This window comes from Meleagris gallopavo, chromosome 1 (genome assembly GCF_000146605.3).
Source record: "Meleagris gallopavo isolate NT-WF06-2002-E0010 breed Aviagen turkey brand Nicholas breeding stock chromosome 1, Turkey_5.1, whole genome shotgun sequence".
NCBI classification, from domain to species: Eukaryota; Metazoa; Chordata; class Aves; order Galliformes; family Phasianidae; genus Meleagris; species Meleagris gallopavo.
This window is the reverse complement of record NC_015011.2, coordinates 47184496-47208582: the sequence shown is the minus strand read 5'-3', so window position 1 is coordinate 47208582 and position 24087 is coordinate 47184496. Positions and strand designations below refer to the sequence as shown.

The 24087-nt window shown below is 42.2% G+C and overlaps 2 protein-coding genes across 3 annotated transcripts in view; one reads left to right on the top strand and one right to left on the bottom strand.

The window, feature by feature from the left end:
- Positions 1-16043, top strand: part of PLBD1 (phospholipase B domain containing 1) — a 28105-nt gene extending 12062 nt beyond the window's left edge. The window contains exons 4-10 of the mRNA XM_010710089.3: positions 2222-2386; positions 4849-4993; positions 11423-11623; positions 11732-11872; positions 12891-13076; positions 13933-14039; positions 15373-16043. Coding sequence (XP_010708391.1) covers positions 2222-2386; positions 4849-4993; positions 11423-11623; positions 11732-11872; positions 12891-13076; positions 13933-14039; positions 15373-15540 — 1113 coding nt within the window. The 3' untranslated portion in view covers positions 15541-16043. The remainder of the gene's footprint in view (positions 1-2221; positions 2387-4848; positions 4994-11422; positions 11624-11731; positions 11873-12890; positions 13077-13932; positions 14040-15372) is intronic.
- Positions 16044-18055: 2012 nt separating this feature from the next.
- ATF7IP (activating transcription factor 7 interacting protein) overlaps positions 18056-24087 on the bottom strand; it is a 101880-nt gene continuing 95848 nt past the window's right edge. For both annotated transcript variants that reach the window (XM_003202340.4, XM_019614378.2), the window contains exon 15: positions 18056-23461. In XM_003202340.4, the coding sequence (XP_003202388.2) occupies positions 23045-23461 (417 nt within the window). In that variant the 3' untranslated portion in view covers positions 18056-23044. The remainder of the gene's footprint in view (positions 23462-24087) is intronic.

Below are 24087 nucleotides of genomic sequence, written 5' to 3'. Positions count from 1 at the left end.
CAGCTTGGTGAGAGTTGCATCAGTCTGCTCCTGAAATTCCCACAACTGGCATGCATCACAGATGCCTGAGTATCCTGTTTGAATGCATTGTTTTCATGAGAAGCTCTTGCACTGAGCATGTCAGACTTCCCTAATTCACCTGGCTAGCATCAGTCTAAAACACAAAACCATTTTTTTCCTAGCAAAGCTATGGCATGAGTTCTTTGAAATAAGTTGGAATGAAGCTTGCTTGCACTTCAAAAGGGAAATGAAAACAGAACTCCAGTGGGTACTTAATGACCTAGTTCCTCTTCTCTGTTTTGGCTGAATTTGAGAGATGGCAATCTCACTCAGTGGAACATAATGAATTTACATATTCTTTGCTGTTTTATTCAAAGGAATCTTTCCTACTACCTTCCTGGCCACTTTTCTGTGATCATAGTGCTGATAGCTTCCTTCTGTAGCACCTTTGTTCTAGTTTGAATGGGCTTCCTAGTACTTAATGAATTTCTCATTTGCAATGGCCATGAGATAGCACATAAATGTGATTTTTTTTTTTTTTTTAAGTATACAAGCAATTACAAGTGATGTTGCAGTGTCAGTAGATGTCATAAGGAAGACAGGTTTTATAAGAGAGTATATGGAGGGGGTAGCAGGAGGAAGAAAAGAACAATTCAAAAGTCTGAAGGCTGGTGGTACTCTTACATGCAATCCTGTTCCTGCCTCCTGGTGATAATGTCAGCTCATCAGTTTGCTGCCTGACTTTTCTCTTACAGTAATGGTTGCAAATTGGACATGAGAAAACAGCTTCTTCTCACAGCATGTTTAACTTGCTGTACTTTAAGTACGGCTGGATGGGGGAAAATGTGCTGAACTGTGGCAAGTCTGTCTGTGTGGATTTCAGTGAAATAGCAGTTGTTGGGACTTGTCTGTAAATGATTCACACTACTGAGTTGCTTAAAACTATCCAAAGGTACATCTCTTGATTTTTATCAGTCATGACCTCTGCTGCTCCCTGTTTATGACCTTACAGCAAAAGTATGACGAGCTAGAGAAATGTAACATCCTTTCAATTTTGCTTTGGATTTTTTTTCTCACACACTATAGCTGCTATTAGGACCTTTAGCGGTACATGATTTTATTGGTGAGAATGGCTCATTTCTATTATAGTCTTGGTAAGCGTGTGGGAAGGTTTAATTCCTTCCCCCCGGATATATACACTCGGGTTTACATTATTTTTGGTTTTCCTGTTGGTTATTTGCTGTGCCAAAGCAATAGATGGATAACACAGAATTCAGCCTTCTCAATAAAAAGTAAGTATTCTCTGAATTTGGCATTATTTTTTTTTCGGTTGGTTGTTTTTGTTGCCCTTTCCTTTTCTTTACTGGGATTTGTAGAGAGTTCAGTTTCATGGTTTAGTATTAGTGATTTATACTGCAAGCAATATACTTCCTTGCTATATGATTCTACAGTTAGTAGTCATAGCCCTACGCTGATTTGTGTTATGTTCTTTTCCTTAGGCCTTGCCTTAACTAAAGACAGTGCAAGAAAACTAAAGACAGTGCAAGAAAGAATAGGAAAGAGTTAGAAAATGGTCTTTGAAGGCTGAGAGCAGACTTAAGATTTTATTTTTGAATAGGCAATGGAACATGTTGCTCATTGAGGTGTGTATAGTTAACCATGGCTGTTTCTAGCTATATGGGTTTTTTGAAAGCCTAATATTGGAGTGCCTTTTGACTGACTTCCTCTTTTCAGCTAGTTCCATGGTTTATTAGCAGTGTTAATTTATTTCACTTCCTTCATTTGTTTTCTCCTTCTCAGTCCTGAAGTTGTTTTTAATTGCAGTCTTTAGAAAAATCCCAGAGCTCACCCGAGTGTGTGCTAATATAAAGGTTTTCAAAGGCTTTTAATAAATACATTAAAAAAAAAAAGTCTTATGCTGGAGTTACAGCAGACTAATTAATATGCTGTTCACAAAGATACACGAGGTTTTCTAAATTACTGTTACTTTCTTTCTCTTTTTTTTCCTTGGAAATGCTAGAATTGGTATTTTCACTAAAAAGGCTAAGCCCTTAAAGATATTTGAGTGCTTCATTCCAGACTTAGCTTGTGGGCCTTGACGGAAGATATTTTGTAGAAACTATAAGAGATTCCTTTGACAAAGGAAAAAATGCTTAACAGGTGAGATTGTGTTGACACTTTTCTATCTGAAAGCTTTTGTTATGGTTTCTTTTTTCTTCAGCCACTGAGTGTCTTTGATGTCCAGTTTCTGAACGCAGTTGGAGACCTGTTGGATCTCATTCCTGCATTATTTGAGTATTCTGCACGAAGCGGACAGTGCAATGTCGAAGCTGGAGGCCATGGGAAATACCAATGGGATATGGGTCACTGCTCTGCTCTCATCAAGGTGAGCACTGAGAGTTTCATTTCTAGTGATTATGTTGATTCACAGTGTTATGAGTCTGTGCTTCTGTATCTTCGCTGTTTACGCTGTGTGTGAATAGACACCCTTGTCAATTAAACCGCTTTTATGAAGTTACGGTATGTACTTGCATAGCATTTTGGGTCCTCTTTTGCTCACTTTTGTTTGGGGAGAGGAAAACAAGAAAAACAAATGAACTCAAAGCTCCAGAGACTGATAGTAAAAAGTTGTATGATTACTGGGCATAGGGAGCTACCAGTGGGAAGAAACTGGAAGAGTAACTTGTTTTATATAGCCAAGCAAAGTCCAAAAGGGGATACCATGAATGTCTACAAATACCTTGGCGATTTTAAGCAGGGAGGGAGACAGTGCTGGTCGGTAAATACGGTCTTGAAATTATATAGGTTGCTCTGAAAGTAATGTCTCCTATTTATTTTCATGGAAACTACAACAGATAAGAAGAGCACAGTAACACTGTATGATAGAGCAAATTCTCAGCTATGAAACACTATTTTTCAACATAGTCACTGCCATTAGCTATGCATTTTCACCAGCAATGAACAAGAGCCTGCATGCTATGCTTTTAAAAATCAGCATCAGCAGAGGTGACCCGCTGTTTGACAGCTGCTACAACAGCGTCATTGCTAGGAGAGTGTTGCCCATGCAGTCAATATTTCCGTGGCACAAACAGATGGAAGTCAGAAGGCACCAAATCTGGATTATGTGGTGGGTCTGGTAGAACAGTCCAGCCAAACTGGTTATATGCTCCATGGTCTTAAAACTGGTATAGAGCCTGGCATTACTGTGTTGCAAGAGGAAGGTTGTCCTCTGGCCTGACTCTGTAAGTTTGAACCTTCAGCTGTCAGCATTGCAATGTAGCATTCAGAGTTGATGGTTTGTTTGAGTTCAAGGAAATTCAGAAGGACCACCTCTTTCCTATCCCAAAAGACAGTGCACATCACTTTACGTGCTGAGGGCTGTATCTTGGAACTTATTAGATGGGGAATTCACGTCACCACTCCATGGGCTGTTTTGATTCTGGCTCACAGTGGTGACACTGTGTCTCATCAACAGTAGTGATGTGATCTAGGAAACTGTCACCATCAGCCTCATATTGTTTTAATAGGTCCTGACAAACTTGCATGTGGTGTTTTTTCTGTTCCTGGATGAGCATTTATGGGACCCACCTGGTGCAAACTTTCTGGTATTCCAACATTGCCGCCATTGTTTCCGACACACTGAAGCCAGTATTCAGCTCCATACCAAGTTCTCTGGTTGAAATCTGCTAATTTGTGCAGATGAGCTGATCGAGACTCTCTTCATTTTGTGGTGTGAGATCTGTGTGTGGCCATCTGGAATGCATCTTGTCTTTCTCTACACTGTTGCCAGTGCTGAAATGCGCCACCCACTGATTTGATGTGCTTACATCCACTGTTTGGTCTCTATAGCCGTTCAGCAATCAGTGATAAATGTCAGTGAATGCCATTTTTCCACACGGAGGAATTCAGTGACACACCTTTGCTTCACACGCACTTCCATGTTAGACACTATTTTGTCAGACTGCCCCTCTGCTGCCATCTGTCGCACTGCAGCAAAATGTAACAATACTGGGGGAAGGTTCAGCCTCTACTGCCATACCACCACCATCCGTCCCTGAAGCTAAGGGCCACCATGATAAAATAGGAGGCATTGCTTTCACAACAGCCCTCATGAAAGAAGTTTTCTTAGTGTTAGCAGTGATGTTCTTGAATAGCTTTCCAATGAGAGTAGTGACGGATAAAAATGCTTTGAATATAAATGTCTGATACATCTTGGCTGCAATTAATTTATTCAGCTAAAACTATCAATAACCTGGGCAGTGTATGGAGATCCGTAACCCAGAGCAAAAATATACATCTTAAATTGTGGAGCATTTTATTCAACTTGCCTATAGCAAGAGGTTTGAACTAGCAGTAAATCTTAGAATCGGGGAAACTGTTTAAGATGTACTATCAATATGCATTTACCTTTTCAAAATAAATGTACTTGCATTTCGTTCTGTACTTCAAAGTTTCCCAGAGGTATTTGCAGAGAAAGAGAATGTTCTAAGTTAATATTTGATATGTTTGCAGAGAGCTGATTTGAATGCATCAACACAAGTATTCAAGAGTAAACTGGGGAAAGAAAACACGTCTTGTGACACAGGTGTCCTAAAAAGACCTGAATTGTTTAATTTTGAACAATGGCAACTAATTATTTGAAAACAACACATGAACAAGAATTATTTCCAAAGTTGTCAAAAATTCATTGTTTAGTGCACAGTTAAAAGGCACAAGAATCTGCTCCTTCTTGAACAATGCAATTTGTTAAGCTACTTAAAACAAGTTGTTCTCCCAGTTTCTTTCAAATACAAAACACTGAAAGTATAATAGGACCTGAAATGGTTCATCGTTCTGTTTGTTTTCCAGGTTTTACCTGGATATGAGAACATATATTTTGCCCATTCCAGCTGGTTTACATATGCAGCCACACTGAGAATATATAAGCATTGGAACTTCAATATAGTTGATCCATACACTAGCACCAACCGTGTCTCATTCAGCAGTTACCCAGGTAATGTCAAAAAAAAGACACCTCACAAGCCACTGAGAGGACAAAATGTCTTATCCAATTTTCTGTTTGGAACATCTTGGTTTTTTGCTATTGGTTAATCACATTCAGCAGTCAGAGTAGTACTAGTTGAATATTCTACTACTTGCAGCACAGACAAGCTACTTTAGATCCTGCTTTGTGTAGTGCAAAATCATTTCAACTATTGAACTTCTAACCTTGTCAATGGCATTCACGTGTCTGGTGATAGTGCAAGTTTTGAACAGTTCTGTGTAGCACTGTAGCACGACTGTTGCTTGGAGATTATTAAACAGTAGCTGTTAGGAATTGTAGAGACTTCTTTAATGTTGGGTGAGCAAATCTCCAGTCATTTTGTTCTCCTCTTTCAGCTTCTTTATTAACTGTGGCAAAAGAGAGTGTATTTATGCTTATTTCACGTGTTAGAAATATATGCAGCAAGAACACTTCCAATCCCTTTTGGGAAGAATAGGTAGGAAATAGTATTCTCAAGTTTCCTGAAGGAATTGCCAGCACTGAATATTTGAGTGGTATAACGTGTACTCTAAGCAGCTTAGCATAGTACTGAGAAACATGGGGGGAAAAAAAAGAGCAAATTTAGGACTCTTTGTATGTGTAAGCACTGCATATGTTTTTAAAGGTAGAATTTCAAAATAAAAAATTGCCAAGTACTCAGTCTTCAACTTTTTAAAGCAAAGCGTGTGCAGTAGGGGGTTATCTGATTCTGATGAAATTGTATTAGCTGATGGTTTGAGATTGTGCTTTGATTAATTATTGTACTTGCCTTCATGTGGAGGAAAGGGATACTTCACAGAACAGACACCTTAGACTGGAAAAATGGTTGCATTCATTTTGTGGTGAGAGCAATACTGATTTTTTTTTGTTTGTTTGTTTTTGTTTTTTGTTTTTTTTTTTGTTTGTTTGTTTTCCTGTGGGGTTCTGACCTTCCTTGACTGATCCACAGGAATATAACTTGTTCTGTGATTTTCACTTTAAGGAAGGAGTTAGAAGGATTTTGGCAAACGTTTGTATAACAAACAACCTTTCAGAAGCATGGAGTGTCTGAGGAATTCCAGTGCTTTTCAGAAGGAATTTTGCGGAGCATGTGTAACCTGGTAGGAAGTAAAGGCTTCTGCCTGAGCTCTCTTCATCATCTGATAGTATCAGAGGTCATTCTGGATCTCGTACCTCTCAGAAAAAATACTGCTGTGCATAGTGCTGTTCTTCTAGAGAGTGTAACTGTGTTTTCTAGCATACTGTGCTGTGCTGTAGATTCAAGATTGGGATCAGGATCAGCCATGCAGAGTGACTTTTATTATTATTTAATATTACTGTTTTGTTAGTGGTGTATATGCTATTGGATTATTCCTTTTGTGGATTCTTAATGCAGAGTGAAATACTTATGTTTTGACAGGACAAATAAACCACACTGTATGGAAGGTACCTGAAAATCAGCTGCTGCTGTGCTAAAATGATCCGAGTCTGTTTGCTACTGTACAGAATCCCAGTGTGCTTCCCCGAGCCTGGAATCTGCAGGGACTTGTAAGAGAGGGCTTATTTTAAAGCTTGCCTATTCCAGCTGGACTCTGACTCAGTGATACGGTGAAGTTTACTTCTACCAACAGAATTTAGTGAGAGCTGTTGCAAAACATAGTTTCCATGGCTGCAGTGGAGTTTGAGAGAGCTGTGGTAGGACAAGTGCACTTGCTAGCCGCCTAATTACAAGGTAGCACCGCAAGCTAGGCGAGCACCATCCACTGACTGCAGCAAATCATGTTAGCTGTGGGTGTAGCTCACAAACTTGCAGTTCTACAGATGGTGAGCAAGCTGTGAAGCCACTGGCCTGGTAGTGACCTCAGGACATCATGCAGGAAGGAGGGGACTGAGAGGTTCCTATTCTCTATGTTATAATCAGATGAAGCTGTAGATTTTCAGGGCATCTGACCATGGAATCCACAGGCCCTGGCCATGGCTCAGCTTGGCCATTGTAACTTCTCCTTGAATGCAAGTTCCTGCTCTTCTTCTCTGTCCTGACAGATACTATTTGGGACATTTTTACTAGTTCTTGGTAAGCTCAGCTGAATAATACTCTACCTGATCCTCTTGAACACAGAAGTATTGACTTTTGAGGGAGACAAAGTGTTAAGAGGCAGGTTTCTTTCTGGGCTTTCAATGACAACTGAGTAATTCATAAATTTCTGTCATCTGGTAGCCTGGTTATGAAGTAGAACTGTCCAAAAGCTGTGTCAGAAACACTTCAAGGAGATGCTTGTATTCTGAGAAGGAATGTGCCAACTCCCTGATTTCTCCTGGAATCATGGAGTAAAATTTTTCAGTTTACTTACTGATTTTCAAAAGACAGGCAAGATTGTGAAATTACACAGTAAAAATCTATTTGTTATTACTCAGTTTTGAGGATCTAAACCTATTAACTAAACATGATGTAGAACAACTTATGCATTATGCTACAGCTGTAAGGCCTTGTGCTTCCTTGCTTTTGTTGAGACAGTAGATAGGAGAACAGCCTCGAACTGCAGAGTCCATCCCTTCTGCCCCAGCAATTCTTGCCAGCATGCTCAAACCGTGCTGCTTCAGTTTGTTTCCTTGCTGCTCTCTCCCTTGCAGAGCAACGGTAGCACTGGGGGGGGGAACTATCACATGGGAATGGGAGTAGTAATCCCTGCTTTTGGAGAAGGATTCATCTACCTGCGGCTCATTTCCATGCTAATCCTAAACCTCACTTGAACCCTTGCTCATACTTTTAACTTTCTTTTCTGTTGAAAGCATGTGTACAGAGCTACATGCAGAACAGCTCTGTGAACCTCTGGAAGGGAGGAATGACTCAGCTCTGACATCAGTGTCCTGTTGAGACTTTGAGTATATGTGCGCAACGTAGCTAGTGAGTTTCTGCACAGCAGAAAGATACAGGCCATGTTATGGTTGTTCACAGCTGTTAGTGAAACTGTGCTCATTTGGAGGAATAACAAATGGAATGGCACGGAGTAGATATGTTCAGAACAAGTCTAGTAAAACAGCAGAGCTAAGACCAAACAAAATGCCCCAACTGTGCAGTCACTGTTCTGTACTGCCTCACTGAGCCATAGGAAGAAATGAGCCCTATTAGCTATTGAAAGTTGTTGGTTTCCTTGGGAAGCAAGAGAAGATAGGTTTCCAAAATCCCCATCTGCTTGTTGTTGGTCTTGAGCCCCATTTAGAAAAGGGAACCTACCATTTGGACCCAAGCACGATGGGTTGGATAATGACCCCCTTTTTCTAGATGAGCTGCAGTCTTGTTCTGTTTCTAGCTGCTCAAAGAAAACAATTAAGAAGAACTTTATAGCAACTTTGCTCCTTTGGCCTGCTGTCAGGATCTTGCTTGGTTGAGACAGGCATGAGATAGGACAAGGTCATTCTGATGCATGGCTTTGTGCTGTTGAGGCAGGATGAAGAGGAAAGATGTCCTTGTTTTGAGGAGGAACAATACATGGAAAGGACAGTAGGCCTTGTATTCAGTGGACTGGCAAATTCTCCTCTGCTCATGAATTTTGCCAAACTATTTCTTGCTTACCAGCTCCCTTCAAGATGTACCTAAAACCTGGGGATGAGCAGGGAAAAGTATCTTATTCCACTTTATGTCTCTGTTATCTCTGGCATGGTATTGTACTATTGCTTAGTGCCTGGAAGAGTTTTCAAGTGAAATGAAACTGGCTGTGCAGTCTTGGCATGAAAAGCAGCTGCTGGTGGGATTAAGAAAGTTCAGACAGAGAAGGCAGCTCCTTTCCCACTGTTAAAGGTGCCTGTAGCGCAGAGCAGTGGGCATTGTGGCCAGGAGCTACTCTCATCCCTGGGAGGTGATGTCTAGACATCCTGTCTCTGACTTTCAGACTATAATACTGCATCTTTCTGTACACCAATGAGCACAACGACCTTTTAAAATACCAGAAAAGAGGGATGCCATCTGGTTGACAAAGCAGCTGCTACCTCTTTCAGAACAATAGCTATCAGGAGCATGGCACCCCTGCATGCTATGCAGTGTGCTCCCCAGGGAACACTATGGCTCAGATTTCAAAAAGTGTTGTTTTGCTTTGCTAATTAATAGTATTGTGAATGAAGCTCCAGACTCTAGAAAACTTAAGTATTCCAGAAACTGCATCTAAATGACTAGGGCCCTGAAAATGCAATCAGAAGTGCTTTTATTTGTTTTTGTGTAGGAAGAGTCAGGTTCATTGAAAGAGGAAGAGAGAGGGAAAAAAAAAAATTAAGATTGAGAGTAGCTGATAAAAATGAGAGATGGGTTTACAGAGAAAATATGTCACTGTTATCTCTTTGCACAGTTTACCTGGAAGACAGTTTCAATTACAGCAGATTCTTGTACACAGTGAAAAAAAATGAGAAGGACATGAGGATATCAAATATCTCTTGATATCTGTAGACTTCACCTGGGTTATTTTTGTGATCTCTGTCCATAGTAAATCTGTCATACGTGTTTAACTTCCCGTTGCCTGGGAATGCCTGGGAATGCCTCAGGAATGCCTGTACCTTAAGTCATAATGACATGCGTTGTCTCTGAATAATTGAACTAGTAATGATGCATCACGGACAGCACATAGTATTATAAAAGCAATGCAGGATGAAACTTGGTAAATAGTAAGGCCTAGAAAAAAAATCCACTTGTTTTCAGCTCAGTTTAGCTTTGCAATTTACAGAATCTCAGAATTGTAGGGGTTGGAAGGGCCCTACCCATGTAGCTCACATGGGACCTACGGTAGGTAGGTCATGTGGGATGTACTGTTGCTTAATGCCTGGGAGAGGTCTACATTAGAGTTCACACTTCAGTGAACTTGTTAATTCAAGATTCAAATTCTCGGTTTAAATTGGTTTGAAAAAGATGAAAAAGTTATTCAGTTTATTTTGAAGTGGGTCACTTAGCACTGGTACCCACATGGGCATTGGTGCTCTGTTGGAATCAGTTGTTTACGAGTTCCCATTTCTGCTCTCTTTGGAAAAGCACATGACTTATTATGCAACAGCTTATCTTTGGGGTAGATAGTGTCTTGGTATAAAATAGTCCGACAGAGCCAGATTTAGAGTGTTTCCTTTCTTGTCCTTATTTACTTGAGATAGTTTTGCTATTTGTATGCTTTATTTACTTGCCGCTGTTTCTGAGATTAAAGTACTAGGACCCACAGTCTGCCAGGGTGCTCTGCCTGTTCTATACCAATGTGTCTTTAGAGAACAGGTGACTATAAAGTATGTTTTCCTGGACCTGTTCTGATTTGAGGTCTTGGGACTTAAAAAAAAATTTTTGCTGAAGTGAAGCCCTTAAACATTGCTGGAAGGAGATCTGCCTTTTGGTGAGAGCCAAGGACAAGAGGCAGGACTGAGTTGTTTTTCTGGCTCTCATAGTTTACTGGCCTTGCTTTGTTTGCAGAGTGTATTAATGAGGCCTTCTGTAGATGTCGCAGTGGAGCGTAAGTATTAGGCTATTACACAAAGACAATTTTAGCATTTCGTACTCTTTGAAAAAGAGTGATGTCATTAAAAGCTGACTAGCAGGAGACCAGGTTCTGGATGACTTTTCCATCAGTAGCTCAGTTAACTGCATTTTCCCAGCCTGGTGACTGCCAGCTCTGTATCCTCTGGAGAATTTCAGATTATTTCTGCTTTGTAAATAGTTGCCATGATACCCGTGGCTTTACAGCTGACATTTGCAATTCTGCTGCAGTTGGGCCTAATGCTTCTATTGGCATGTAGCCTGGGAAGGGATCCTGCTCAGAGAGTCATGGCGGCATTGAGTTTGGCATAGCTGTTGAATGGTGACACATCGCAGAGAAGAGTAGGTAGAACTTTCTCTCACATGCAGGAGGTGCCTTGTAATTTGAGTTGCCCCCGTTTCTTGGAGACATTTTTTAGAATAGTTAGATTGGAAAAGATTAAGAAAAAATACTTTTCTACTTAGCTCATTTAGTCCAGAGAAGATTCATTCAAAACAAACAAAAACCTCTGAAAACTGGTTGATGAAGATTTGTTTGTGGAGTTGTGTTATGGTTTGTTTTTTTTTTTTTCTTTTTTTGAAGAAACTTCTTTGTTAGAAACAAACACTTGTACACTATGTAATTCCTGGAAATAGCCATTGCTTGACATGTGAAAGGGAAACAAGTGGGAAAGCATGAGAAACAAACCTGAAACAAATGCTCCAAACAAAGCAAGTTGTGTGTGTTGAAAGTATGACAAGGGAGAAACTGTGCTGACGGTGGGTGTATAGTGCTAGCAGAAATTGCCATCTCCAATATTTTTATGGCTTTATTTAAAAGTTGCACATACACTCTCCTTCATGTCATTTTGTCTTGGATTGCTTTGTTCTGTGAATACAAGGGTTCAGAGGTAACAATTTTTGTGTAATTGTTATTTAAGGCTTTTTAGTGTCCCTGGACGACTTTTACATACTAGGCAGTGGCTTGATAATGTTGCAGACCACCAACAGTGTGTTCAACCAAACCCTCATCAAGCAAGTGGTGCCTGAATCCCTGTTTGCTTGGCAGAGGGTCCGCATTGCTAACATGATGGCAGACAATGGCAAAGCTTGGGCAGAAACCTTCTCAAAATGCAACTCTGGTAAGTACACTTTCATGTGAAACTTAAGAGAAAGAATGTGTTCCTTCCGCCCCTCGCACCCCTTTTCTTTCCCAGACAGGGCATGTAACTCTTTGTTCTCGTACCTAGGGACCTACAACAATCAGTACATGGTGCTGGACCTGAAGAAGGTCAAGCTACAGAAGAGCCTCGATGATGGTGCGTTGTACATTGTTGAGCAGATCCCAACCCTTGTGGAATATTCTGATCAAACAAATGTTCTCCGGAAAGGTAATAGCTCCTGTAGTGTTTGCTGGCTTAGGAAAACCAAGTCTTTGTGGTAGCTGGTGCTAGCTGAGTGTGCTTTGTGCATGGAAAGGGCTTGCTGAAAACTAGTACTGAGGTTCAAGTTAGAAGGCCTTGTGTGAGCATCCCTCCGTTCCCACACTGTCAGCCCTAGGTTAAGCCTGTCTTAGGCTGAATACTGCACTGTCTACATGGATTTTGTAGTCTTGCAGAGCGTGGCGTGCAAAAGAACTTTTCACTATGCTTAGGTCAGCTGCTTCTTAGCTCTCAAGTGGCAAGTGTGCATCTACCCCTGCATCTCCTTACCCTCTGCGCAACCACAGATTTCCAGTCTCCACTGCTCAGTAGCACATCTGTGTGTTCTTTGCAGGCTTGTCTCCTGTTCACCCCTGCTTGCTTCATGGTTCCTATTTATCTGTTCATCTCCAGGTTTTGTTTGTTTCTCCCCAGGTCTCTCTTTCTAACTGCTGTTTTGGGACCCATGCTCTGTTACGAATGTGTGTTTGTTTAGTTTTTATTTATTCTTTTTAATTGCCATCTGTCTTCATTGCACGGTGCATTATTGCATCTCGGTGAGTTGGGAAGGAGGGAGAAAAGGGAGCACATTCACTGAAGTCTCATGCAGCAAAGCTTGGTGGCAGGATAAGACCTTTCCTTGCAAAGCCCCAGAGGAGTGTAACCTCTACAGGAGGGCTGTAGCTGATCTGTGTCTTTACCTCAGGCTCCTGCAAGTCTGATCTCAGCTGCTCTGCAGGATGAGTCCTCAGGGTGGAAGTCTGGGGGCGGGTTGCCTGTGTGTGTGTTATGCAGGGAGTCAAACCCAGTCATTCCAGTTGACTGTTGCCTTATTTTGTTTCTTTCAAACCAGTTTGACATGTTGTTCCTCGAAATGCTGTTAAGGCAACACACCATGGAATATGTGTTTTTGTTTTGTTTTGTTTTCATTCAAGCAAGAATGTTCAGCTTTTCCAAGTGTCTAACAGGTTATTTGCTTCTCTTGCAGGTTACTGGCCTTCATACAATATTCCTTTCCATCAGAAGATTTACAATCTCAGTGGTTATGCGTCATATGTTGAGAAGTATGGGCTGGATTTCTCGTATGAGCTTGCACCACGAGCAAAAATCTTCCGTCGAGACCAGGGCAAGGTGACCAACTTAGAAAGCATGAAGTACATCATGAGATATAACAGTAAGAAATATATTCTTGTGTTTTGGAGCCGATCTTAAAAGAGCAGTGTCAATTTACTTTTATTGTAGTGAAAAGTGTTACTTAGAGATTAGTTACACTGCTGTAAGTGCAGAAACTTGAAGTCAGTTTGGCTTCTGCCCACCCTTTCAGCTCCCGCAGTCCAGGAAGGATGGTCTTCAGTAGATAGTGCTCTGCTCTGTTTTTGTCTGACAGGGTTCTTGTTACTGGATTAAAACCAGCATAATTAACTTCTGCCTAAGCCCGTCTCTCAGTACAAATAGTTTTAGATGCTATATTTTGATTCCCAATTACAGGGAGCACACTGATTACTGCGCTTGGGCACTGAGAGGCCTCTCCCAGGGTGTGGTATTGCTACTGATTGGTCTATGAGTAGCAGCAAGCAGCATGCTCGCAAGTGTTGAGACTTGTCCTTCTTCCCTCTTAGCTTGCAGCTACTGCAGTGGGTATTTGAAGGCTTTGCTCCTTCTGCTTACTTTGTTCCAGAACAGGAATATGAAGGCTCTCACTGCTGCACTCTTCGTTTCTTGCCTCCCACCCCTTTCTGTTCTGCTCTTTTGAGGAGTCATAAAGTTCCTGCAAGCTTTTGTCCTATGGAATTAGGGGTATTTGTGGTTAGAAGTGGGCAGTGGTGCCCCTGGGATGTAGAAATAGCTAAATTGACTTGGATTTGGAACTTGCCTTACACTGGTTTCTCTCTGAAACTTGGAGAGGAGCATGAAAGCAGTGTGATAAACTGCGTACCTGCTAAGGTTTTGGGGACTTGAGAAGTAGAGGACTTTGGGTAAAGGGACTCATTTGTTTCCTTTTCTTCCCTGCTTGCACCATTTCTCCCCAGACTACCAGCACGATCCCTATGCTGAACACAATCCCTGCAACACCATTTGCTGCCGAGAAGACCTGAATCCTTCCTTCCCAGTGCCTGCAGGCTGCTATGACTCCAAGGTAAATAACGCCAATATCTGTCTCTGCTGAATGTTTGCTGCAGTCTCTTTGTGCTCTTCTCACACCTGTGGTGCATTTTCTTGCATTGGGGTGGGTATGGCCAGGCCTGCTTCATCTATTCACTCTGTCCAAGTACTGCTCCTGATGCTGACACCAGTCCTGGTCAGTGATGTTGCAGAGGATGCACAAGGAAATACGCAGAAGAATGTTGTCCGTGGGAACCTGTGTTGTTTAGGGGTTAAGCCCTGAAGCTTTGCAGCAGGAGGAGCCTGAGTGAAGGTTGAAATGAGTCCTTACATTGCTTGGAGGAAGGTAGAGAAAATGACTGCTGCACACTCTGGGCCTCCTGGTCATGGAGCCTATTTGGTTGCGTCTCCAGAGCCCACAAGAATGTGTCTTTATCCTCCTTTTAATTTTACCTTTATAAAAGCCTTGCTCTCCAGTGAATCACCCTGCTCCATGTCTCCGTAAAACTGCTTTGAGCAAAGTTTGCCAAGGGTCACCTTTTTTTTTTTTTAAGGAAGAAAACGTGGGGAAATCCTCGGACCCACTGTGTTGGAGAAAGCTGTAGTTCTTCTGGGCAGCCTGTGTGGTGTTTTCACTATGAGGGGCAACACCTGTGTGTACAGCTGTCCAGCCCTGGCATTCTGATAGGTCCTGTGGGGTCCAGCCATCTTCTCTGGGTTGAGTTTGAAGACTGGAATGGGAGCCCCTTTGAGCACTGCCAGTGCTGAGTGTCACCTCTCAGCTTGCTCAAGCCCAGGCTAGCCTGCCTGCTTGCTGTGGTGGCCAGCAGGAGCGCCCTGTTGTTACGGTTGTGAAACCAGAGAACTGCTGTATAGAGGTGTCTGGCAAGGGAGCAGGTGCCTTTGACAGCATTTAGACAAGGGGAATGGGCTGGGCTGTACTGGGAGGTAATGAAAGAACAGGGTGGGGGGCTCCAGGCAGTTGCAGTAACTGTGCTGCCCTTGTCTGACAGTTTCCAAGGGATGGACAAAGTGCTTAACACAGCAGAGCTTACGCTAGACCATGTTAGGCTGCCCTCGTGGCCTTTTGGAGGTGCCCAGGCACAGAGAGGACTGCTGTGAAGGTGGTTGTGCTGCTCTCACCCTGGATAGTGTGAAGGGCTGTGTGTGCTTTCTGCTACCCCTTCAGTACTGCCTTTGTGGCTGAAGATATCTTTGTGCAGGGAAGGAATTCTGCCTGACCAGCATACGTTTCCCCTTGCTCCGTTTCTTTGCTGTAGTGTTTGTTACCAAATCTCTCTGAGCTGTTTCTGCTATGGGATGGGTACATGTCAAACACCAGCCAACCTTTCTGTCCTTTATTGCAGGTGTCAGATTTCCGCCTGGCCTCAGCATTCACAGCCGCCGCCATCAATGGTCCCCCAGTGCAGGGCGGTCTCCCGGTCTTCACTTGGAGGCGGTTCAACAACACACGCCATCAGGGCCTGCCTGAATCGTACAACTTCAAATTTGTCACCATGAGGCCAATCTTGTAAAATCAGCATTGATATTCCAAAATGGGATTTTACTTTTTTTCATGGAAACTTTCATTCCTGTGTGTAATAAATCCAGTTGGATGTACGCATCCCCACACCTTGCCTGCCCCTCTGTGTGGCACAGCATGTGCTCTGCTCCTCTGGGCTGTCTGGGTGGCCCTTCAGCTGGGATGGATGGGAAGCAACAGGCGCCGTGCTGCCCTTTGTCAATCTGAGCATCATCTCAGCTGTTCCCAGAGCACGAATGAACTGCTGTGCAGTCATAGAAGTGATCTGTGTCTAGACATAGGAGCTGTCTCCAGGACTGGTCTAAGCCACGTGGCTTTACCTCTGTGCTGGCTTCATGGCTGCCTTTAGTCTGAGCAGTGCTGGCAACGTGCTGCAAGTTGCTTATCAGCGGGGAATGTTACTGTCAAAGTCACAGCCATGTTCTCCATAGCAGGTAACTGAGCCTTCTTAATTACATACACAACAAATAAACAGTTCTTTCCTCTTGGCCTCGACAGTCCAATTTAAACAGAGCACAGTACCACCCCAAATAGTGTAGGCAGAAGCGTGTGAAGTTTTGGCAAGGGCTGAGGGAGGAAGTAGGTTACTGTAGTTTGACTGACACTTTGCCCTAAGTATCTGGCTGTCACATTGTGCTTGATTTCTGCCAGGGGGCAAGGGAGACCAGAAATTAATATGGCAGATTTTGCTGAGGCTCAAAATCAGTGCAGAGAATGAAATAATTTGTTTGCCGGAGCAGGAGGAAGTATGTCTGAGGCTACAGAGGGCATCTGTACTGCATGAGGACTGAGTGGCTGCAGGGGTACACATAAAATTGCTGTACATTCAGCTGTTCTGCTGTTGGACAGAGAATAAACATGATGTTCCCTTGATGCCACGTATGAGCCAAGAGATAGTGCTGTACAGGTGTCTTTCCCCCGAGGTGGCGGGGGAGGAGATGGCCCTATTGACAATTTGGGGAGAATGCTATGCCCTTATGTGCTACTCAGCTTGTCTTTGCTTGAAGTGTCTGGATGTAGTTCCTGCTGGTCCTTGATCAAGGGCAACAGCCTCTGCCTGGTTGGTCAGTGCTGTGAGCCCTTGCTGTGACAAGGGCAGGCTCCATCCTTACAGGGCAGCGGGCTCGGTGCTTTCAGAATAAACACCAAATATGAACACTGTGCAGCCTTCAGATGTTTGCTCCTGATTGCTGCCTTGAGATGCGTTTCCAACTTCTGTAAGTGGGCAAAGGTTGCTGCAAGCAGCTAGCACAGGTGGAACCGGACTGGCTCTGTACCTCATAGAGGACCCCACCTGCAGGAGAGGAAGTAGCTGGTGCTGGAGGGAAGCACAGAGCAGCTGGAGGAATTCTGTTACTCCTAAGCAACAGGAGAGATTGTATTTACTGCCAACTTTTCCCGTTTTTATATTTAAAAACAAAAAGCATGAATAGAAGTGCATTGTTTCAATGTCAGTCCATAGGGACCAGTGAACTGGCCATAGCTTCCTGTGTTGGACTGTTTTTAGCTGGGGCACATGTTGATGCTTCCCTGTGCTGGACATGGATGCAGTCAGCAGCTGAGATGCCCCTTTGTAAGCTCCCAAGGAAGGGGATATGAGCCCTTCTCACACCATGAGCCTCCTACCCTATAACAATGGCCTTGTGCTTTTCAACTCGGTGGGAAAACAGAATTCTACTTTGAAGAGCCCTTTTCTCTGATTAAGTATTTACATAAATGGGACCTTGTAAGCCATAAAACTAACCCATGTGACTCTTTTGCTGTTAATGGGTGTGCTGGGTTCAAGATCACCACATGCTTGCTGTACTGCACCCTGTTCTTCCTCCATGAACAGCCCGGCTCAGGTTGAATGCTGCCACAGTGACTGGGATACAGCTCCTATCCCCAGCACAGCACTCGCACAAGCTGCGATTGTAACACTGCTTGAGCAAAGTGCTTAAGCTAACATTTTAAAATGAAATTAATGGTTTAAACTACAGGCAGAAAGTAGACCAGTATTCTAAACAGTCAGTTCTAAACAGGCAGAAAGTCTGGACTTCCAAGTGTGATTGTATTTAGCCATCACTTAACATGAGTCCATACACAGTCTTTCAGTCAGTGACTTGAAGCAAGTTTTACTGAGTGCCAGGCAACTATTACCACCATAAGTTAATGATGCTGCCCTTCAAGTGTAGGCTCGGCATTCAGTCAGGGTAAGTATGTCCAACTCTCAGGAATGTCTAGTAGCCCCTCTTTGCTTTGCAGTTTTCTAGAACTTAGCATATTGCTTTAATTTCTGCTCTGGTGGGAAGCCTGGAGGAGCAGCATCACGCAGAGCTGGCTTTCTAGGAATGACCTGGAGCCAAATCACTGCTGACATTACTTGACCAAAGTTGCACTGTGACTGCAGAACTGAAAAGCTGGCACTGCCCCATCCTCCACGAGGCAGCGTGGCTGGAGAGCATGAGCACACACGTGGTGCTTTGTCACCTGAGATGTCTGGAACTAATCACAGATGACTCAAAACGTTAAAAACCCAGTAGTTTATTTCAAAGTATAAATTTCAGGCTTGTCAGACAAAACCCCACTACAGTTAACACGTACACACACACTAATCTACAGTACATACAAAAATGGGGAGAACTTGCAACTGCCCAGTTTAAATTGGACATAAAAGCAGTCCTTTTGTATTTACAAGTCCAGCTGCAAAGCAAAACAAGAAGTCGAATGGAGCTACTTGCAAAGGATTTTGCATGTTTGACTCAATAGCAAAGAACTTACTACAGCTGAACAGGACTCCCCAAACAGTTACTACCCAGTTGTCTTATTTACAGATACACCCCATTAAATTAAGACAGCACTTCAAATATATATAAATATATGTGTGTGTGTGCATATAATATATATTAGAACAAAACAAAACAAAAAGGAATGCTCAGCCTGTGCAATGACAATGAGAAATAAAGATGCATTCTAACAGGTGGGCAGAAGGGAGGAAAAGAAAAGATCAATTCATTTGCTTTTTCTTAGCAATTTCTTAGCCCCTCAGAAGTTATTCAGAAGGGAACACAGATCTGGTGGCAGGGCTGGCACAGTCACTGTCATTTGAACTCCACTCTCCAGTGTTTTCATACAATGCCCACCCCTACCCCAACTAACAAATTAAAAAAATATATATTTAATATATCAAGCTTCTATTTTAAAAAATCTGAATAGATATTTTTGACCAAATGAAAATACTGAAGTTTGTAAGAAGGCAGAATCACAGCTTGATTTTGTACACTGTATACAATAGTCTAGAACCGGGGAATGGCTGTTTGGGGACCAAGAACACATCTGACGTGGTCCCTACATATAATACAGATTCTGATTTAGTGGACTCTTAAGACAAATAGCATAAAAGAAGTGTATGGATATTTTGTTATAGTATAAAACAGTGCTCAGATCCTACTATTGGGCCCAATCAAGCTCCCACTGAAGGCACGAGGGGGTTTTGCCATTATTTTCAAAGGAAGCAGGATAAGACCCCTTATTACAGGGAAGACACCATGGGCATTTCCAGCCTTGTGCTAAAAATGTTGGGTGTGTGAGTGCATCACTACTAGTGCTCAGTGATCTAACATGTTAAAGGGTAGCAAGCACACTGAGAGAAGCAGAGCTGAGAACAACTGCCACTCTCAGGGAAGCTAGGCTGGAGTACAAAAGTAAACATAGGCTGAAAGGAACTTGCTTCTGCACCCTTACATCTTCTTGAGTTGTTACTGCAGCTGCAGTACACATGCTATATCTACAGTCTACACCCTTCCTAAGGTTTAGCTATTTGAATCCAGTAAAGCTTTTTAAGACTTGTATTGAAATAAAGAAGGTCAGTGAAGCTTTAACTAGGAGGAACTCAGTGGAAAAGAATGGCATTTTGCCATCAGCACTCCACAGGAGGGCTTCCTTCCAACAGAACTAACTTAAGTTACTTCTTGCCTGTGGGCACAAATCAAACCTAAACCAAACCAGAAACATGATGAAAATAAAAATTGTAGTAGAATCAGTGCAGTGTTTGCCAAAACATGAAGAACTAGATCTGAGGTGGTGCAGCTAATATGTCATGTACCCAGTGGTACCAGCACAACTCATTAGCCAGGTACAATTTATACTAGGGTACTGAAAATAGATATGGAAAAACTTGCTTTAGGTACAGTGAGGCATTTAGATAATGTCCCCAATAACATGCTTTAACTCGGTTGTGGCCCTGAGGTGGTCAGCCATTTGGACTTCATGATCTCTGTAGATCCCTTCCAACTGAACTGTTCTAGTCTAGTGTACCAGTTGAAAGCTGTGTAGGGACTTGTTGCATATTTAAAAATGAAATACCAGAATCCTCCGGTAACCAACACTTTTACGATGACTCCAGTCTAAAGCACAGTATTAACAGACCTGTCCTGAATGTTCCCAGCTATTTTGGTAATACTTTCAAATAAATTTTATTAAATGAAACCAGTTATTTCTGAACGTGTTAGTGGAGGAAATTCAGTTTCTCAATATTTTTATTGTTTCTGGGAGGTTAAATGATAAATAAAAAACAGCCACTCAAAAACACTGGGAAAAGTGCCATCTGAGTTAAGCAAAACTCCCATTCATTAACATAAGGGGTAAGTACTCACTGCAGATATCTGTTCCACAGTGAAACAGTTTTACAGAAGTGGCACAGTTCTCTGCACATCAGTGTTAAGAACCGCTACCTGCAATGTCTCTAAGCTGAGCAAGGCATCTGAAAAATCAAGCTATGCTTTATCATGTACTTAGCCACCAGCACTTGCTTAAGATCCTGAAATTGGATCTTAACATCTCTGCTACAATGAAAGAGATGTCTGCTTTCACTCTACAACTGTGATGGCCTCACTTAGCAAACAGTAGCTAACTTGCTTATATTCACAAAAATGAGCTGTGCTCTGCCATACATAACAGAAACAACTATTAAGCAAGAATCCAGTGTCAACTCTGTTGAGAACATCTTTCTTTACTAAATAAAGATGAGTCTTCTCTCTAAAGATGCAGTCCACAAAACCTCCAAACAGTATCAGGCCATCCCAACTATTACCTCCACTGGAGAAAGGAAAACAAATTGTGACACAGGACTCTCACCACCCGCCTATCCCAAGCAAGACAAAGCTAGTAACAACTGTGAACTAAAAGCAAGCACAAACTATAGAAAAACTCATGTATAGCTGAGGCTGGAATCAAAATTCAATAAGCAGCATAAATTCCAGATTCGATTCTAATATTTATTTTAATTTTCAAACTATAAAACCCCATTGTACTGATATGGCCAACAGCCCTTTGGTACCACCTCAAAGACATTAAAGTAAACTGATGCTTTAACAGCCATCAACTGGAAGAAATTGCTCTAAACCTCTACTAAAGAACTTCCTTTATAAGGACTCAACTTTTTATAAGTAGTGTAAATGAATTATTAATTATTCCTTGAAATAGACAGAGAAAACATTTAATTCCACATAGAAAAAATCAAGGCATTATTGATCATTGGCACCAGCAATAGGGGGACAACTGGTATTCAAAGGAAAAGTTAAACAGTTTTCATACATGAGATTCAGTGCAAACCTTCTCTCATGATACATGGATTTAGACAGAATTTTTGCTTACCCAAATCAATAGAACTCCCATACTGACAGTATTTGTTACTCACCTGACGGAAGCAACAATCCCAGCTGTATGAAGGAGTGCAGTAAAGTAGTATGGACAAAAGTCTACAACTGAGTTTCTTTCACATAATTTTCTTGAAGGAAACATAACTTAAGAATCCATTATCACATAGATTATTTCACTAGCCATATTCTGTGACTTTTTCAACCTTGCTTAGTATTTCAATTTTTCAAGACAGCCAGTATTGCAATTAAGACATATGTAACATCTACAGCTTTGTCAGATGGTGAAGTAAATCTAAAAAAAGCCCAAACATTTTCCCTTCTAGATCCAGTATTTGGTTCTGCTGGACAGAAACAAAATGCTGTCCTTGTTCTTAAAAATGCCAAAATAAAAATCTTACATATCCTTTCTTGTTCAGGTGTTACAATTTGGTTATGCACAAAAAAAAGTTTAAGAACATGTCAACAAGATAGTGGGGCAGATGCACTGTTTTGATTTCTCAGCTCAGAAGCATCATGAAAGCTTCTAGGAACATCTGCAGTTGCTCACAAATTTTGGGCCGATAAACTACTCTGGGAGTGTTATTTTTCTGCAGAGGCAGGCAGGTGACTGGAATAGAGGACTAAGAAGCCAACTTTGTACATTTTTCTACCAACTGAACATCTAAACTGAGTGTAAACAAGTAGAAGCTTTCATGGTGCTACACCACATAGGTTTCTTTGGCTGAAATGCAGCATACAGCTTTCCCAAAAGAACAGGAGGGAAAGGTGGAAAATATTGTCTGTACACTCCAGTATTCTTCACAGGACAGAAACAACAACTCATTAATTGCAGTGAGGGAAGGGTTAATTGAAAGTACAGACAAAAATGAGTCCAGCATCAGTAGATGTATACTTCCTGGTCTTTGTAGAAAGAAACAATCACTGTGGGCCAGGAAAATGAGGAGCAGTAATGAAAGGCTAGGAGGGTAAAAGGAGAAGTAACTCCAAGCAAATGAACACCACAAGGTATCTGGCTACATTTATTTCTGAAATTACTGTTTAAGGCACAAAATAAATCTAAAAATCAGGGCTGGATGTATAAGGGGAAAGGCAGAAAAATTATTTGAGCTACAGAGGTGTGAGTGTGATTTCTACAATCCAGTTTCAGATCTGTCCTAGGAATGCTCCAAGTGTGAATGAAGGTGGACGGTGACAGTAGAGGAGAGCTCTTATTTAGGAGAGGTAGGAAGTAGTGGGGTGATTTATTTTTTTTTCCCACCACACCACCACCGAATTCACAAGCATTGGTTCCCTGGCCAGACTAAAGTTCCCTTCTGTCTCCTCAGACAGCTGATTACTGTTGGTAATTTAAGAACGGAACACTCAATCTTCCAGCACACAAGTAAGACCGTGAATCACCTTTAGTATCACAGCCTGCTCAGAGAGAGCTAGGTACAAGAGGCAAATCTGTTCCTGCCTTCATGTTAGTGCCCTGATAGGCACTACAGGTGTAGGTCAGCTTCAGAAAAAAACTGCAATTTATATTTTTGCTCCCACTCTGAAGCAGAATCCCAGGCATCCAACGTGCCCTTGAATAAAGAGTAGGTAGATGTCTAGGTGGAACAGCTGTCATGAGAAGGAAAATGAAATTTTCGAATGGCCCATGACTTGACCTATCCAGAAAAACAAGTTCTCTTGCTGAAAGTGAGACTTTATTTTTCTTTTGGTTCTGAATGTATGTAGTGTATCGCACAGCCGTCTAAATTAATCCTGCAGAGAGTGGCTTTAAAAGTGAACTTCATGCATGGGATCAACCCCCTCAAAACCAGGGTAACCCTTGGAAGTAGGATGGGTTTAAAGGCTCCAAAGAACTCCAGTTTAACTGCTCTGGGAGGAGATCACATCTGTAGACTGGGGGTCACAGAATGGTCCGAAACGGCCATAAATGTCCTTAGCTCGGACTGCGAAGTAGTATTTACTGCCAGACACAAACTGAGTAAGAGTGCATGCCATAGGTAGTGGAAGGGCCTTCACCTCCCCTATCTTCTTCCATTGGGAAGGCACAGTAGCACTCGGGTCCTCGTGGTACGCGTAGAGATGGTAACTGTCCACACTGGCACAACTCCGGTCCACTTCTATGACACTCCATGACAGCACAATACCATTCTGGCTCTGTACCCGTGCCAGCTTCAGCTGTGGTTTTTGAGGCAGAGAAGTGTTGGCAGCTTCAGGGGGCAGGCGTGGTGGCTGTGGTGCCTCTGGGAGTGGGGCAGGATGTACAGGGCGTGGTGGCTCCTATGCAATATAAGAGCAATCAGGGAAAGATAAGTCTACAGCAGTGGAAAGAGGTTTTAATTCATCATTCCCAAGGCAAATGGAAAGAAATCAGCCTGCAAACACTCAACCATCACAACTCAAAGTCCTGTGTACAGAGAGCACCAGGCATAAACAGAAGCAAAGGGTGAGAAGGAGTCAAACCAAGGATGTCAGAAGTTATTATTCACATATAAATCACTACTGTACTTAAGGTTGTCACCACAGCTACTTCTCTATATCCTGCTTGCCTCCTACCCATGAGATAATGGACTGTGAGCACCTGGCCATTTACCAAGACTGAGTGGGCAGGTTCACAATGAGTGTGAGCTAATCTGTGTCTGAGCTGCTTCTCCCACATTACCCAAAACATCCTAGACAGTGGACTGAGCTGGCAACTCAACATCATCTTTTCAATAGGCAGCTCTTTCAGTCACAAGAGGAAGAACTGGTAATGGAACAACATGCATATTTATCACCTTAAATTGAAGACAAACCTCAGCCTCAGTTTCCGGAAATAAGGGCAAAAATGTGACTTTACATTGAAATATTTCGATCACAGAAACTTTTCTAGGTCTATTATTTGTTAGTTAATTTCAATTTAGGAA